This window comes from Dermochelys coriacea, chromosome 9 (assembly GCF_009764565.3).
Source record: "Dermochelys coriacea isolate rDerCor1 chromosome 9, rDerCor1.pri.v4, whole genome shotgun sequence".
In the NCBI taxonomy this organism is placed as follows: domain Eukaryota; kingdom Metazoa; phylum Chordata; order Testudines; family Dermochelyidae; genus Dermochelys; species Dermochelys coriacea.
In genome coordinates, this window is record NC_050076.1 from 17,143,422 (window position 1) to 17,160,313 (window position 16,892).

Consider the following 16,892-nt stretch of genomic DNA (forward strand, 5'->3'; position numbering starts at 1 on the left):
AATCTTTAAATATTCTTGGCCAAGTTCTATGAAAGGGAGTCATGTGACTATCTAAAGCAAAAATCTGACACAAAATATGAAATGGATTGTTATGTCCAGGCTCTAAAAGTAACAGCAATACACTAATCATGGAGCAGATAAAATCAAAGGAACAAGCATAGAGGTATTTGTTTATCCTGGAAAATTCTCATTAGCCTGTCCCATGAAATTGCTGTCCTACACCTTCTGCATAAACTGGCTTGCAGACACCAAATGTCCAAACATGTACGAAGGTGTAAGCATGTGCATACAGGCTCAGAAAGAGTGTCTGAAATCATAATGAAGATTTTAAAGCTTAAAACAACCAAACAAAACAAAACCTCAACTCTCATAACGGAACTCTCTGAGAGATCCAATTAGTTACTTTAGAAGTTTAAAGGCTCCAGGACAGATCCTGGCCCCCAATAAAGTTACTTTGCCCTGGTAGTACGATGCAGCCTTCAAGCCATCTTAACCAGATACCAGAATATGGGAATTTCTCTGGCATACTGAAATATTCAGGTGGTGGAAAGATAATGTAGCCAGCCCCACAGCATTGCTTCCCAGTCTCATCATAGAGGGCATTTTCAGGACACAAGACCTGGCTGGAGTGCTGCTGTGATCTGGTACTCCTTGGCTACAAAATGGCTCTGTGGGGGCCACTGCAGTCAGGTGTTTAGTGAGAAGGTAATTTATAGGAGAACAAATTTTGTCCAACCCTTCAGCTGCACTGACTGGAGCTCTGGCACAGCTGATGATACATCCTTTTTTCCCTTCTTTTTTAATATTTACACTTTGTACAATAGCTATTGCACAAACAGGCTGCCAGTTTGGACTCCAATTATATCACTTCCAAACTGAAAGCCTTTGCTTTCAGCCAATCATTACTAAAGCATTCTATTAATGGTATTGATTATGCCACGTGATCTCCCACTTCGAGGTTGTATGAATTTAAAACACAAACGCAGCTGTTTGTGTGTGTAGCTAGGAAGAGTTACGATTTTTTCCATTCTTTAGTCAGGCATATTACACATTTTTGTTTTACAATCTCTATTATTGAGGCTTTTTTTAAAAAAAGCATAATGTCATAACTATGCTCCGTACAATGCCAGAGCATCGTACCAAAAAAGTGTAAACTTAATGAAAACACTTCCAAAATCCAGTCCAATCACATGGAACACAGTTAAGTCCTTACTCCAAATATAAGTTTGTTGGAACTCTAGAATAGCTTCATGGCAAAATATATTGCTGAACTATTCCGTCAATCATAGAATCATAGGACTGGAAGGGATCTCGAGAGGTCATCTAGTCCAGTCCCTTGCACTCATGGCAGGACTATGTATTATCTAGACCATTCCTGAGAGGTGTTTGTCTAACCTGCTCTTAAAAATCTCAAAAGATGGAGATTCCACAACCTTCCTAAGCAATTTATTCCACTGTTTAACCACCATGACAGTTCGGAATTTTTTTCCGAATGTCTAATCTAAACCTCCCTTGCTGCAATTTAAGCCCATTGCTTCTTGTCATATCCTCAGAGGTTTAGAACAACAATTTTTCTCCCTCCTTCTTGTAACAACCTTTTATGTACTTGAAAATCATCATGACCCCGATCAGTCTTCTCTTTTCCAGACTAAACAAAACCATTTTTTTCCATCTTCCCTCATAGGTCATGTTTTCTAGACCTTTAATCATTTTTGTTGCTCTTCTCTGGGCTTTCTTCAATTTGTCCACACCTTTCCTGAAATGTGATGCCCAGAACTAGACACAGTACTCCAGCTGAGGCTAATCAGTGCAGATTAGAGCGGAAGAATTACTTCTCGTATCTTGTTTACAACACTCCTAATACATCCCAGAATGATGTTCACTTTTTTTTGCAACAGGGTTACACTGTTGACTCACATTTAACTTATGGTCCACTATGATCCCCAGATCCTTTTTCACAGTACTCGTTCCTAGGCAGTCATTTCCCATTTTGTGTGTGCGCAAGTGATTGTTCCTTCCTAAATGGAGTACTTTGCATTTGTCCTTTTTGAATTTCATCCTATTTACAATTCTGTTTTATATCCCACAGTAAGAATTAAATTATTTCCTAATCAACACAAGACAAATGGTTTAGAAGGAGAACCTGTATCAAAAGAAGAAGAAAAAAACAGTTAGGAATACACTAATCATCTTGGCTGTATTCTGGCTGTCACAATGAGACTTGCCCCTTTAAGACAGAGCGGGGCCCCCTACACCTGTGACTGGTCAGGTGCCTCCCAATTGGGCTTCAGAGCAAGGCCATATCACAAGGAGGAGACTGAGTCAAAGAGAGAGTATGAGCATGTCAGAGTCAGGAAGGGGCAGCAGGCATGAGAAGCCTGAGACCAGAGGAGAAACAGAAGAGTAGCAAAGAATGGCTAGAGGGAAAGAACACTAGGAAAACAGTAACTGTGAGCTGCTGTTGACGAGTTCTGAGGAAAGCTGTTGGGAGGACTGACTAGTGCTGGGGAACCTTTATGGAGTTGCAGGAAAGCTTGTGCAGAGGCCTTAGGAACAAGGGAAAGAACCAGTCTGATCAATGCAAGCCAGACCTAGATGTAAGCAGTTGATTCTAGAAGAAGATCCCCAGGACCAGAGGTAAAAAATTCATAGGTAAGGAGGTCTGGGGAGTGGAATGCTGCAGGGATCTAACGTGGGGCTATAGAAGACAACGTGTGGGAAAGAAATTGGTCTTGGAACTCTCAGGTGAATGCCCTGGAGAGTGAGGATCTTAGAACAGGGATAAAGAAACTGGAGTTGAAGGGTTAACAACTCTCAGGTGGGCAACCAGAGAATGGTGACCTCTGTTCGGGATTGAAGAGTTCTATGTTGTAACCTTGAAGAGTGCGGTATTGTGTTTTGGGAGAAACTGTTTTTACCATGAGGGATCTGAAGATTGTGGCACTTTATATGAATAAAAGGGTTTGAATTTGCTGCTGAGAGAGACAATATTCATTTGCATAGGCAGCTGAAATGGAAACTGAGGTGGGCTATGCCTGTGCTACTAATGTCGGCAGCAGGGGGGTGCCCACGGTGAGGTTTCCCTGCAACACTGACGGATACACAGTAGAGCACTTTTTTTCTAACCAGGCAAAACTGAGACTTTGAACTACTATAGTATTACAGCACCATTACACCAAATAAAGGTGGAGTAATCCTGATACCACACCACACATGCCTTACTCCTAAGCCAGCAGGGGATGGGTACAAGTGAATGTAGTATCCTTAACCCCTTCAGCCAGGAAGGTCACCTTAATTTGGGGCTTTTAAGGGTGGGATGGGAGAGGGGTGGAGAAAGGAGGTGATGGATGCCCTTCAAAAAAATAAAACAAACAATTAGCATAAACATTTTAAACACTAGCATGACTTACTGAACACTCAAGCAAGAAATGCTTTCATTTTATGAGTGGAATTTGCTGTTATATTACTGCCATTTTTGTATAAAATTTTACCAGTGAATACAATGTCATCTCCAAAAGTTACAAGGAAAATAAGTGATTGAAAAATATAAAATATAACCATTCAAACTACCAAGAAAGTTATAATTCAAGTATATAGCTCTTACATAGCCCTTTATATATGAAAAACACTATGAAGCTTAATTAAGTCTCACTACACCCATCTGAGGTATGTAATTAGTACCTTCATTTCCATTTTACAGATAGAGAAACTAGGGCAGGAAGGTTCGGAAGCTCGTCCAAGGCTACAGAAAGGAGTCTGTATGAAGTTATAAGTAGAACGACTTGTCTCATAGTCCTAACGCCACACAAAACATCTCACAATTTTTGTAACATTACTTCACAATGAAAAGTGAACTAAAAATAGGGTTTGAAAAAAAATCACTGGCCATGGCACATGGGAAGCTTTCCCTGGTGATTATGAGAGACAACGCCATCAATTTCATATTAAAAGATAATTTATACCCCTTATCATTACAAAGAAGTTTCCAGATGAGAACAGAATAGCCAGTGTAGCATTGTCTTGCAAAGTCTGCAAACAATACCTCTGCTACTCCTCATAGCTCAAAGAGACAGCAAGACAATTAAATTAACAAGATTCTGGTTAGTTTCTTGCTTCCATTCAGACCCTAGAGGAATAATGTGAAGCTATCATGAATAATATTAATGTAATGCTGCTACTGCTGTTTGACAAAGCTCTGGCTTTATTCACAGAGAAAAAAGACCCAAAAACTGGAGACTAAGAGAGGGGTCGTGTAGTGGAAATTTGCTGCCACTTTCCCCCCAGTAGCTTGAAGGCTCTGGGGAAGTAAAGTAGCAGAGTCTGCCCCTTTCACAGCAACTAGGATACTCAAGAGAATGGGGAAGAGACGGAAAGCTACTGCTCCCTTTCAGCAGCTAGAGGTGGGATGTGGTGTCAGATTTATCAGACACCTACTACTCAGTGACTGATGTGAATATTAGAGCCCCCAAACAGGGTGCAGGGACAACTGCTTGTTAGAAATCTCAATCCTCCTGCCTTACCAACAAATGGGGTGGAAGACAGACCAGGCTTTTCACCAGGGTGTCTTACTCTGGACCTCACTTCTGCTTTCCTGACTGTGTCTTCTGCATCTGCTTCAGATTGGTAAATGTAATCTTCTGACTAGTAAGTGCCTTGTTAATTTTCCTGGGCTATAAACCTTATACAGCTTACTAATTAAAAACACTAGTAACCTAAATTTTAAAAAGTACAATATTAGTAAATATGCAGTATCATTATTTGGTTACACATAATCTTACCAATAAAATAATCAACTCTGTGGCCCATCATGTTGGTAGATTTTGTTGGACAGTTGAAACGTAGGTATTTGGCTACAGCTTTCTCCTCTTTGACCGGCTCACCAACTTCCTATAGTATAAAAATATAAAATTAATACTGGTTTAAACACACAGCCAAGACAGTTTCATTTGAACTTAAATCTCAATTATTTTAAAAAGTACCAAGTTTTTTTTTGGCAATATATAAATAACGAACAGCATGGTCCTTGCTCCAAAGGGCTTTCAGTCTGCTTAAGACAAACTGAGCCAAAAGTTCAGTTCTGAGATAGTCTGAAGACCACGTCATGAGATCAAAGCTTGAAGGCTTTGCAAGAGTGAGTTAAAGGAGGAACTGAGGAGAAGGAAGGAAGGCACTTGGCACATGGAAAGTGTTCTACGCATACAGGACCGCATGAAAGAAATTATAAAGTTGAGAGTGGAAAGAGACAAAATGGAGAACCCAGGAATCAGAAACTGTCAGATGATAAATGTGCAGACAGTTGGCAGAGCTGAGTGGTACAAAACCTTTAATGCAATGAGAAGCTTGAACCTAATGTGGAAAAGGAGTGGAAACAGATGAAGTTTTTAAAGGTAGGGAGGCATTTACAGAATCTTATGACTGGTAGCTGTAGGTGATACCACATGACTTGAGAATGACTTTACAAGCAGAAATTGAGACCACAATTGAAGAGATGCTACCAGTTTGGAGAAAGGAAGTATCAAGACAAAAATTTGCTGGGCTAAAACGTAGAAACCTCAATTATCCTCACAAAAATGGGTATTTGGGGAGAAGGATTAGCTGTTTTGCATGTGTGAATATTAACATATTTATAAGAATGAAAACTGATATATTAGAGTGTCTCTGCAACCCAAATACCACTCCGAGATCAGTCACTGCAGAATAATGCAGTGTCATGAAACTGAAAGTATTACCTCTGCGCCTGTGCTTGCTTTGCAGGACTGCGGAGCATGGCACTAGTTCAGGCTGGGTCACTTACATGGCATATGGAATATGAATGCTCTATAGATGAATTAGTTTTAATCCTTAACATGCCTATCATGAACCACCTCTGGTCTTGCACTTATAGCAATACGTTTTAATTCTGCAATAAACACTTTAAATGGAAATGCAAAGATCAAGTATTTTTTTAAAACCAAACTGAAAAGTTTTAGACAGAATGAGACGGTATTACTAAAATTAAACAATTTTTACACAAACATGAAGAACTTGTAAAATAAATTGGTTGATAAGTGGTCATCCCACCTGAGCACGCTGTTGCCTTTCCTATCTGAATGGACAACTTTAAAAGGAAATTACACTTAACATACGACACACACTTTAGCAAATGACAGAATGTACTGGGTAATTCTCAGAATGCCAGCATCTTCCAGACTAAATCCTTTGGAGCATGTATCTTGTACACACATATATATGCAACACACGTAAGGTTAAACACACATGCCTGTACAGTATTACAGTCGATGATTGTACATTAGCCCTTATATAGGCAAAATGAAACATTTCTCCATGCTCATACTTGATTTCTGAATATTCACTTGAAATCTTTGTAAATCTATCCCATAGCAATACATAAAAAAAACACCTATACAAACAGACATACCCAAACACCACACATAACTATGCAACTATACTTGATATGAACTGACTCGCGCTATTGTGTTGATACTTTCACATGCACACTGATGTTATAAATACTGATGAATAACTACAGTGGGTTAATTTTCACTTAAAGCTTTTGTAATATTTGTGGGTTGCCACCCTATCAAATAACCTATATTTAGTACAATAGCTCCCTACAGGACAAATGTCCTTATTTCACAATGCAGAGTATGGAACTGCTCTCTTGGAAAAATCATCATCATTCACATTTACCATCAATGCTTAATTTTACTGCTAGTCTTGCTTATGTTTTTCCCCTGTCTGTTATCCGGCCAGTTCAGGATTGTTCCCTACCTACAGTGCATTTTCTAGTGTTCTGTCCAGTCTAGTTTTTAGTGTTCTAAGCAATAGGGCTCTCCTTTGGGAGGCCATTCCAGAGTTAAATAGCTCTTACTCTTAGAAAGTTTTTCCTGATAATTCGCCTACATGTTTCCCTCTCAGTTTCATCCCATTACTTGTAGTTCCAGATTTGTACTGCAATGTTAAAATAGACTGCTGAATGAAAAAAGTTGAAGTGACAGACACCAAGTGTACACGGGCATATATTTAAAAAACAAAACAAAAAAAACCCCACCAAAACACAGAACATGTGTCAGACTTAAATATATTGCTCTTTTTAAAGATGCAATTTGACAGACCTTCATTTCAGACCTAAGAATATCAAAAACAACAAGTATTTCAACTCCCATTAACTTGAGTAGGGCCAGAATTTCAGCCCTAATTTCCATTTATTCACATTCCATTTCTTGTAGGCACATTGTACATCATCTAGATGCCTAAATAACAGATTACGTAAGTAATTTGCAAGCACTAATACCCTAAATTATTTGCTCAAATGATTGCAGATTCAAAACTATTCCTGCAAATGGAGGCCTGGTGAAGATCCAGATGAAATAATTAACCCTCTGTACTCTAATCTCTCCTCAACATGCATTTGTAATTTCCATTGATGTTAATGATGGCTCTGCATGGACCCAAACAGAGAACAGAGCTGTAGATATTTGACAAATTGAAAACTTCTTAAGTTTTTAAAACCTGTGCATGCTAAGCTGGTCTTAAGCTTCTCTCTCTTTTGTTCCCACGTAGGTGTGACTTGTTCACTGGGGCTCTTCTCATTTGTGAGATGATCGACATGACCTAAAATAGGATGTTTCCCTGTCACAGTATAAACAAAGGTTCTGGAAAAACAGAATAGAACTAATGAGGACTGTCATTATCAAGATATTTAATGTGAAGACAAAATATTAAGAATCTTGGTGCCCTTCTAACACTAAAGAAGTGATCACACTTGTAAAAATTCTTTGAATTTATCCATATGAATATTTAGTAATAATACTTTGTACTTCTATAGCACCTTCTCAGGATTTCAAAACATCTAAAAACATCTATGAAGTAGAGTAAATATTTTACTCAATTTTCAAATGAGGAAATGAAAGAATTTACAAGCTTAATTTTCAGAGCTGCTTGACATTCAAAGGTCCCATTAACTTCAGTGGTATTTGTGGATCCTCAGTAAGTCTGAAAAAACAGGCCCTGTGTGACTGGTCCAAGGTTACACAGCAAGTGATGGAGCTTGGAAGTCAGATATAGAGCCTGACTCTCGGTCCCTTGTTCTAACATCTCCTCTCTTATTATTACAGTACTGCAACCATGTTAAAATTATTTTAGTTAAATGCTGTTTTTACACTCAAAACATTGGGATGGATCCTAAGGCACACCAGAGCTCTATTCGGTGTATACTAGGGAGGAGGCAGAGGTGTCATTATACTATCTTTCCAACATCTCCTTCCACTTTGAGGGGCATAAATTAAAGCAGCCACAGTCCTAGGGGTTGTTCTGTTGACATAGGATCACCAGAGTATAGCATCATGCTATCCCCTCAAAAGTCCCACAAGCATTCTATTATACCAGTTCTGTGTCACCAGGGTATTCCCCAACTACACCTTCACAGCATCTTTAAGTGTAGTGGCACAAATAGGACTTAGCTTGGGCTAAGGATCTGTACTATTTTGAAAGAATTTGAAAGAAATTTGTTTAGATAAGCTATTAATCATTGCAAGATGGGTCTCCTAATAAGAGTTACGGTAGTGGATATTTATAAAAGTATATAAGTACATACAGCAGGGGCGGGCAAACTTTTTGGAAACCACATCGTGTTTCCAAAATTGTATGGAGGGCCGGTTCTCGCCCCCTGATGTGCCCCCCCCACCCAGAAGTCCTGCCCCATCCACTCCCCCCCACCCCCACTCCCTGTCCCATGACCAGCCCCGGATTTCCGCCCTGACTGCCCCTCGCTGCCCCATCCAACCCCTCCTCTCATTCCTGACTGCCCCCCTGGGACCCCTGCCCCCATTCAATGCCCCCTGTTCCCTGCCCTCTGACGCCACAACCCCATCCACACCCCTGCCCCCTGACCACCACCCTGAACTCCCCTGCCCTCTATCCAACTTCCCCCACCCCTTGCTCCCTGCTCCCTTACCGTGCTCCTTGGAGCACCAGTGGCTGGTGGCGCTATAGCTGCACCACCCAGAACACCAGGACAGGCATCCATGCCGCCCGGCTGGAGCCAGCCACGCCACCGTGCAGCACAGAGCACCGGGTCAGGCCATGGCTCTGCAGCTGTTCTGCTGGCAGCACAGTGAGCTGAGGCTGTGGGGGAGGGGGGAACAGCAGGGGAAGGGCCAGGAGCTAGCTTCCCGGGCCAGGAGTTCAGGGGCCGGGCAGGAGGGTCCCATGTGCCGGATGTTTGCCCACCTCTGATATAGAGGCTCAAGTTACAGTTGTGAGTTGCTGAGTTTATGGTAAACCCCAGTTTTCACTCACTTGCCTGTCCAGATGTTTTGCTTTCTGGTGGGAGACATTAGTGGAGAAAAGAATGTGTTCCTGTTTAGTCTGAAAAGGATTGCATTTGATCCGAGAGTATTTTTAATGGATGACAACAATGCCTAGAACCTGGGACAGGCTTCACTTATGAGTTAATTTTTATTTATTTATATTTAGCTAGTTAATTTCACTTTCAAAAAATTATGTACTCATTCAGGACACATTTTTATACAAAATTCAAGCATACAGCATGTCTAAGCTTGTGAAACTCAATTATCTTGTCTAATCATATGAAAGTTGGGAGACAATAACAAAATTAAAACTTACACTGTGTCCTAGAGAGAGAACATTTATTTTCTGTTTGTCTTTGTTGGTCTGTGTAACATCTTTAGCATTTATTTAAGAAATCTGTCAAAGTAAAAATATCACTCTGGAAAAAAAAAAAAAAAAAAAAACACCTTTGCTATTTTAAAACACCTCTCATCTAAGGATCTCAAAGTACCTTACAGGCATGAATTGGAGTTTAGACCCATCAGACAGGTCAGTATTGGAAACTCAGGCACAAAGGCTAGGGGTCAGATTTTCAGAATTATTTAGGTGTCTATCTTGCATCTTTCAGGTATTTAGTGGGATTTACAAAAGTGCCTATCTCCACCTTTAAGCACCTAAATACCCCTGAAAATCTAGCCCTAAGTGATGAGCTAAGACTAAGACCAACTCTAGACCAGCGGTCGGCAACCTTTTAGAAGTGGTGTGCCAAGTCTTCATTTATTCACTTTAATGTAAGGTTTCGCATGCCAATACCATATTTTAATTTTTTTTAGAAGGTCTCTCTAAGTCTATATATTATATAACTAAACTATTGTTGTATGTAAACAAGGTTTTCAAAATGTTTAAGAAGCTTCATTTAAAATTAAATTAAAATGCTGATTTTACACCGCCGGTCTGCTCAGCCCGCTGCCGGCCTGGGGTTCCGTTCACCTAGGCTGGCAGTGGGCTGAGTGGAGCCTGCAGCCAGGACCCCGGCTGCCAAGGGGCAGCAGCCAGAAGCCCAGATCGGCAGTGGGCTGAGAAGCTCAGCCCGCTGCCAGTCTGGGATTCCGTCCGCCAGCTCCTGCCAGCCAGGGTCCCGGCTGCCGACCCCGCTCAGCCCGCTGCCAGTTTGGGGTCCCGGCCCTGTCCACATAGGTAGATACCTACTTTCTCCTTGGTTCTGACCCATTCTCTTCCTCTCTCTGCACTGAGATGAGGGTGGGAGTGAACTGAGAATAGGGCTGGGAGTGAAGGAGCAGGCTGGGGGTTGGGGTGCAGGGTCTGGCCAGGAGCTAGAATGAGGGAGGGGGCTCAGGGTTGGGGCAGGAGGTTTGGGCGTGGAGCACTTACCTGGGCAGCTCCCATTTGGTGCAAGGGGGAATGTGGGTGGGTGTGTGCAGGAGCTTCCGTTTGGTGCTCAGGGTGGGGGTGGGGATGTGGATGTGCAAGAGTCAGGGCATGGGGTGTGTGGGGGTTGCAGGGCAGAGGGCTGGGGGTGTGTGAGGGAGGTGCAGGGTCAGGGCAGAGGGCTGGGGTCGTGGGGGTGCTCCCAGCTCCCTGCCCTGGGCGGCTCACGGCAGGGGGCTGGAGGGGATATGCCGATTCCACCCCCTCCTCCAACATCACCGGAGCAGAGAGCTTGCTGCGGCTCTGCTTTTCCCTCTCCCGCTCCGTAGCAAGGGCTGTCAGCTGATTGGCCGCAGGGAGGGAGAGAAGGAGAGGCAGGAACCCTACACCCTTCAGGAAGAGGTGGAGGGAGGGGGAAAGCTTGCCTGCCCTGCAAGGAGAGAGCGTTGGGCGGAGAAGAATAGGCCAGGCCGGGCAGGATTTTTAATTGCACGCTGCTGTCCCCGGCAGACAGCAGCATGCCATTAAAAATTGGCTCGCGTGCAGTCTTTGGCACGCATGCAATAGATTGCCGACCCCTGCTCTAGACTAAGCGACTGATATGCGAGTTACCCGAGGTCCCTCAAAGGAAGCCTGTTGCAGAACCAGGTCTAGAAGCAAGATCTCCAGACTACTGGGGTACTATATTTTAACCATAAGAAATGCATCCTTTAAGAAAAAAGATGAATATTGCTCATTGCAGTGTTCTTGTAGTCGTATTGGTCTCAGGTAAATAGAGAGACAAGGTGGATGAGGTAATATCTGTTATTGGTCCAATTGAAGATATTGCTTCACCCACCTTTTCTCTCTCTCTACTATTGCTCATTGACATTGTGTCCCATATAAATATCCCTCACTAAAAATAATCATCTATTTTGTCCTTTATTATATTCAGTCATAGCTTTAATTTTGTAGTGCAACAACTAAAAGTATCATATTTCAAAATTAACAATTAATGAAAAATAGGAGGAGGGGACAACATTTTAAAAGCAAAGGTCATGCCTAATTTTTTCTCCTAGCCTTATGCCAGGTGATTTGGCCCCTTCCCCACACCTGACTTGGATATTTTTTTTTTTTTTTTTGAAGACCATACTACTTGTCTGACTGACAGCAAGTGCTGTTATCATGGAGTAAATCTTTGTCTTCATATCCTGTTTTGCTACTTCTCCTGTTTTTTTTGTTGTTCTTTTCTTCCTCCTCTACTATCTGACATCTCTTGTGCATACACTCCTCTCTACCTCTTGCCATTCTCCCTCCCTCTCTTTCCACCCAGCATCTGACCTTTTTTAAAAAATCACCCTGAAACTAACCGAAAAGAGCCCTAACAAATGGGAAAGTTGGTTTAGTTTTAGTGAAAAGTGTTCTATTGTCACTTCTGAAGACCAGTCCTTTATTCATCCACTGAAAGGGTAAACCACAGAAACAGTTGTGCAAGCTATTGTACAATGTCCTACCCACAGATTCCAACCCAAATGTGGAAGAACCAACTGTATGATTATGAAGCTAAAGGCTTCATAAAAATAATTACCAACACATCTTTCATCTAGTTGAATCCCAAAAGCCTGTGTATAACAGTTGGAGAAACTGAATGAAAATCAAGAAATCTGGATTTCTATTCCCAAGTCTGCCACCAACTTGCACTGAGGCATTGGCCAATCACAAGTTTTGCCTCAGTTTCTGCATCTATGTAATAGTGGTCATATTTACTAATATTTGTGAAATACAGTGACACTAAGATGAGAGGCATTTAATAAGTACTAATTATTTATCCAAATACAAGTATAGGCACAATTTTAGGTAGGCACCACATAATTATCCACTTTAGAATTTGGCCAGTGCAGTTCCAGCTGTGATGTTCAACTGAACACCTGTCCAAATGAACTGGACTAGGACAACTTTGTGTTTTAAGTGAATACTTTCATTGTAGGTTATGAAACACGTTTGTTTTGTTAACGAGATGAAAGAACACCTTGGATCAGGTTTCTTGGGTAACAGATATGGGGGGGGGAGTTATTATGTTTTTCTTTTTGAACATATGTATTTAGACTTTTTCTTAAACAGATGTTAATCTGCAGACTGTAAAGGAAAACTTGTTTTTTTAACACACACACACACACACACACACACACACACACACACAGAGCTTTCTCAGAGAAATTAAAGTCTTGGGTATTCAGAAGCCTCAATATCACTAAGTATCACACATTTTTAGGTTTCAGAGTAGCAGCTGTGTTAGTCTGTATTCGCAAAAAGAAAAGGAGTACCCGTGGCACCTTAGAGACTAACAAATTTATTAGAGCATAAGCTTTCGTGTAGCTGTAGCTCACGAAAGCTTATGCTCTAATAAATTTGTTAGTCTCTAAGGTGCCACGGGTACTCCTTTTCTTTTTACACATTTTTAGCAATCTGATTCCCTCAGGATTTTCTCTTTTCAACATTTTGTTTAATATAGTGCTCTTCCTATTACCTCAGTTAAACTGCCACCCAAGTAAGATTTACTAGAATCTTTATCTCCAAAATCCTTTTTATTGATCCTTTAAAGACCAAAATTTTGCTAAATTTCACCTTGCTGCCAGGACACTACATAGAAGAGAGCTGCGTGGCAGGGAAACACCACTGAGTGGAAACAGAGTAAAAAGGAAAAGAGATGAGGGTGGGATTTCAAGAGGAAGAGAAACAATACAGCTAGATATGGGGAAAATGAGAGACTACATAACTATGGAAAGGAAATAAATCCGGTGGGATATGAGAAACTTGTTTTTTTCTTTTTTTGCCCAAGTCAAGAGGCTAACCTCCTTCGTTGTTTTATGTCTAGATTCATAGATTCCAAGGCCAGAACGACAACTGTAGTAATCTAGTCTGACCTCCTGTATAGCACAGGACACAAAATTTCCCGAAAATAATTCCTAGAGCATATCGTTTACAAAAACATCCAATCTTGATTTAAAAGTTATAGTGATGGAGAATCCACCATGAATCTTGATCAATTGTACCAGTGGTTAATAATTCTCATTGTTAAAAATTTATACCTTACTTCCAGTGTGAAATTGTCTAGTTTCAACTTCCAGACATTGGATTATTATACCTCTCTGCTAGATGGACAAGCCCACTATAAAAATATGTATTCCCCATGTAGATACTTGTGGACTGAAATCAAATCACCTTTTTACCATCTCTTTGTTAAGTTAAATAAACTGAGCTCCTGGAGTCTATCACTATGAGGCAGGTTTGCTAATCCTTTAATCATTCTCATGGTTCTTCTCTGAACCTTCTCCAATTTTTCAACATCCTTTTAGAATTGTGGACACAGTATTCCAGGAGCAGTTGTACCAGTACCTGACACAACGATAAAATAACCTCTCTACTTTTACTCGAGATTCCCCTGTTTATGCATCCAAGGATTGTATTAGTCCTTTTGGCCAGAACATCACACTGGGAAATCATATTCAGCTGATAATCCACCATGACACCAAATCTTTTTCAGAGTCACTGCCTTCCAGGATAAAGTTCCCCTCTCTTGTGAGTACGGCCTGCATTCTTTGTTCCTAGATGAATACATTTACATTAGCCATATTAAAATGCATATTGTTTGTTTGTGCCCAGTTTAACAAGCAATTCCAGGTTGCTGTGTTTTAGTGACCTGTCCTCAATATTTACCATTCCCCCAATTTGTGTGTCATCTGCAAACTTTTAGTGATGATTTTGTTTTCTTCCAGGTCACCGATAAAAATGTTAAACAGAGTAGGGCCAAGAACTGATCCCTGTGGGACCCCACCAAAGATACACCTGCTTGATGATTCCCTATCAGTTAGCCAGCTTTTAATCCATTTCATGCATGTCATGGTTAATTATATAATGTTCTCTATGCCACACATATCAGGCAAAGTCTCCTCTTTAAAACCCTATGAATATATATTATTAGCCATTGCATTCTATTCAAAGCCACCAGCAAAGAACTATTTTAAGAACATTTTACAGAATTTTAAAACTTTTTATTGGAGGTAGTTTTCAACTCATCTCTCTCCTCCTGTAAAGTAATTTGACTTAATTATCATGAATTCAATGTCAGACACATAAAACCCTCTAAGAAATTATTTAATAGTTTTTCTAAACATAAAATTGTTTTGACTGTACTGTTACCTTTGCGCCTTCTATGGCTAGATGTCCCATTGCTGGGAATCTCTCCCTTCTCAATGGGATAAAGCTCCTGCTTACTGCCTAGCAAGGCCACAAGATGCCAGACTTTAAAGTCAGACTTTTATAGCTATTCACGGGCAAATAATTGGAAGTTTAAACACCAGCCTATAATAAACAGTTAGGGTGGAGTCCACAAAGCAACGTAGACTCCTAACTTGTATTAAGGCTCCTAATTTCCACTGATTACAATAGGAGTTAGGAGCCTATATCGCTTCATGGATTCAGCCTTGGTTCCAGAAAATCTGATATACATTTATAATGGAAAAATTGACTACCTTAACAGAGGCAGCTTGCAGTATTACTCTGAAAACTGGTGTTTCTTTTTGAATTATGCCAAGTCAGTCCAAGAAGCTAAGAAAAACAACTGACTCATTTTGGCCAATTAAGAATTCTGTGAATTAAAGAGTACTCTCTTCATGGACTCAACTCCTATATTCTGTTTGATATATGATGGAGAAACTGCTAAGAAGGCAACATATGTTTATCTACATATTTGTGTTACAAATTTAGGCCTCGGTCCTGCCAATTCTTATACACATACTTAACTTTAAGCATATGAGTAGTCCTGTTAAATTCAGGAGTACTTCTTAAATGCTTTAAATACACATACGAGTTTTGCAGAATTGAAGCCTTAGGTTGTTATTACACCAGACATTAAATATATTTAAATTGTTATTGCAATGGATGCAGTTCTAACTTGTAAGAACCTGATTATTTTCTTGTTCTAACTATGCTTTTTCCAGTTTCTTCTTTTTTTAATCATAATTTTTTTTAAAGTTTAAAAAAAGAACAGGTCACAAGCACAAGATGCATCCCATGAAGTGAGCGGTAGCTCACGAAAGCTTATGCTCAAATAAATTTGTTAGTCTCTAAGGTGCCACAAGTACTCCTTTTCTTTTTTGCGAATACAGACTAACACAGCTGCTACTCTGAAACAAGCACAAGAATGAATCCTGCCCTTCTTGGGCCTCAAACCAGGTAAGATTTTTCCCCCCAGAAAATTCCATATTGGGAGGAAGAAAGAAGAAACATTTCTCTGACCTTTTTTTCTTTTTTTAATGGCGGCTGTTTGACACTGATCATGGGCATAGCATGCTAGAATAAGTCCCAGTGTGATAGATTAGTGGGAACAGGGCACGTGAGATGATCTAAGTGAATAAATACATGAACTGTACGACTCTACAGTTCATTACATGAACACTGCCTCCATGAGTTCTCTCACATACTCACTCTCTCTCTCTCTCTCAACCTTAACTTCATTTTAGCATATTTTGCTTGGGAATATACATCAGTAATTTAACAATATAAAACATTACAGGGATGGTGTAATTATTCACAAAAGATACATTACAAACTCAGGAAATTCAGAATTAAGATTACATTTAAAAGAACTCCAAACATATTCAGGTTAAAAAAAATACATGGTGAAGAAATTTAAACAACTTTATCTCTGCTCTGAAGTAATGTAGTATTTGTGATCCCAGATTAAATTGATTTCTAAAGACAGATTTTTTTTTTTTTTTTTTTTTTTTTTACATATTCCCCTCCCTGCATGGCATCATTTTCTGTGGTTTGTAATGCTTGGTTTTAGGATAATTACAACTTCTCTATAATGTTTTCAACTGGGAAGTTACTGATTTGATATATATGCTCAAACTTAATTCCATGTTAATTAATTCCATAATTTCTCTAGGGTATTTTCATACATGAATACTAAACAAGAAACCTAAAAAGAATATTACCATACAACATTTCTAATTATTTGAAGATCTGTAGTATCAACCTCAAATCTTTTTTTGAAATTTTAAATTTAGGGGCAAATTCACCAGTACACCAAAACAGCCAGAGCACTTCAGCTAGTTAAGATGGTTTTACAGCTGCTTAGAATCATCAGAGCAGAACTAAGCATACTGGAGAATCTAACCCTTAATTTCCAATTGATTTATTAAGTGAGAGAGAGAGGGTTGTATAGCAAA

At 40.1% G+C, this 16,892-nt stretch overlaps 1 protein-coding gene across 1 annotated transcript in view; it reads right to left on the reverse strand.

Moving 5' to 3' along the window:
• Positions 1–16,892, reverse strand: part of SEC62 (SEC62 homolog, preprotein translocation factor) — a 39,081-nt gene that overhangs the window by 20,161 nt on the left and 2,028 nt on the right. Inside the window, exon 2 of the mRNA XM_038415306.2 lies at positions 4,779–4,887. Within this exon, the coding sequence (XP_038271234.1) occupies positions 4,779–4,887 (109 nt within the window). The remainder of the gene's footprint in view (positions 1–4,778; positions 4,888–16,892) is intronic.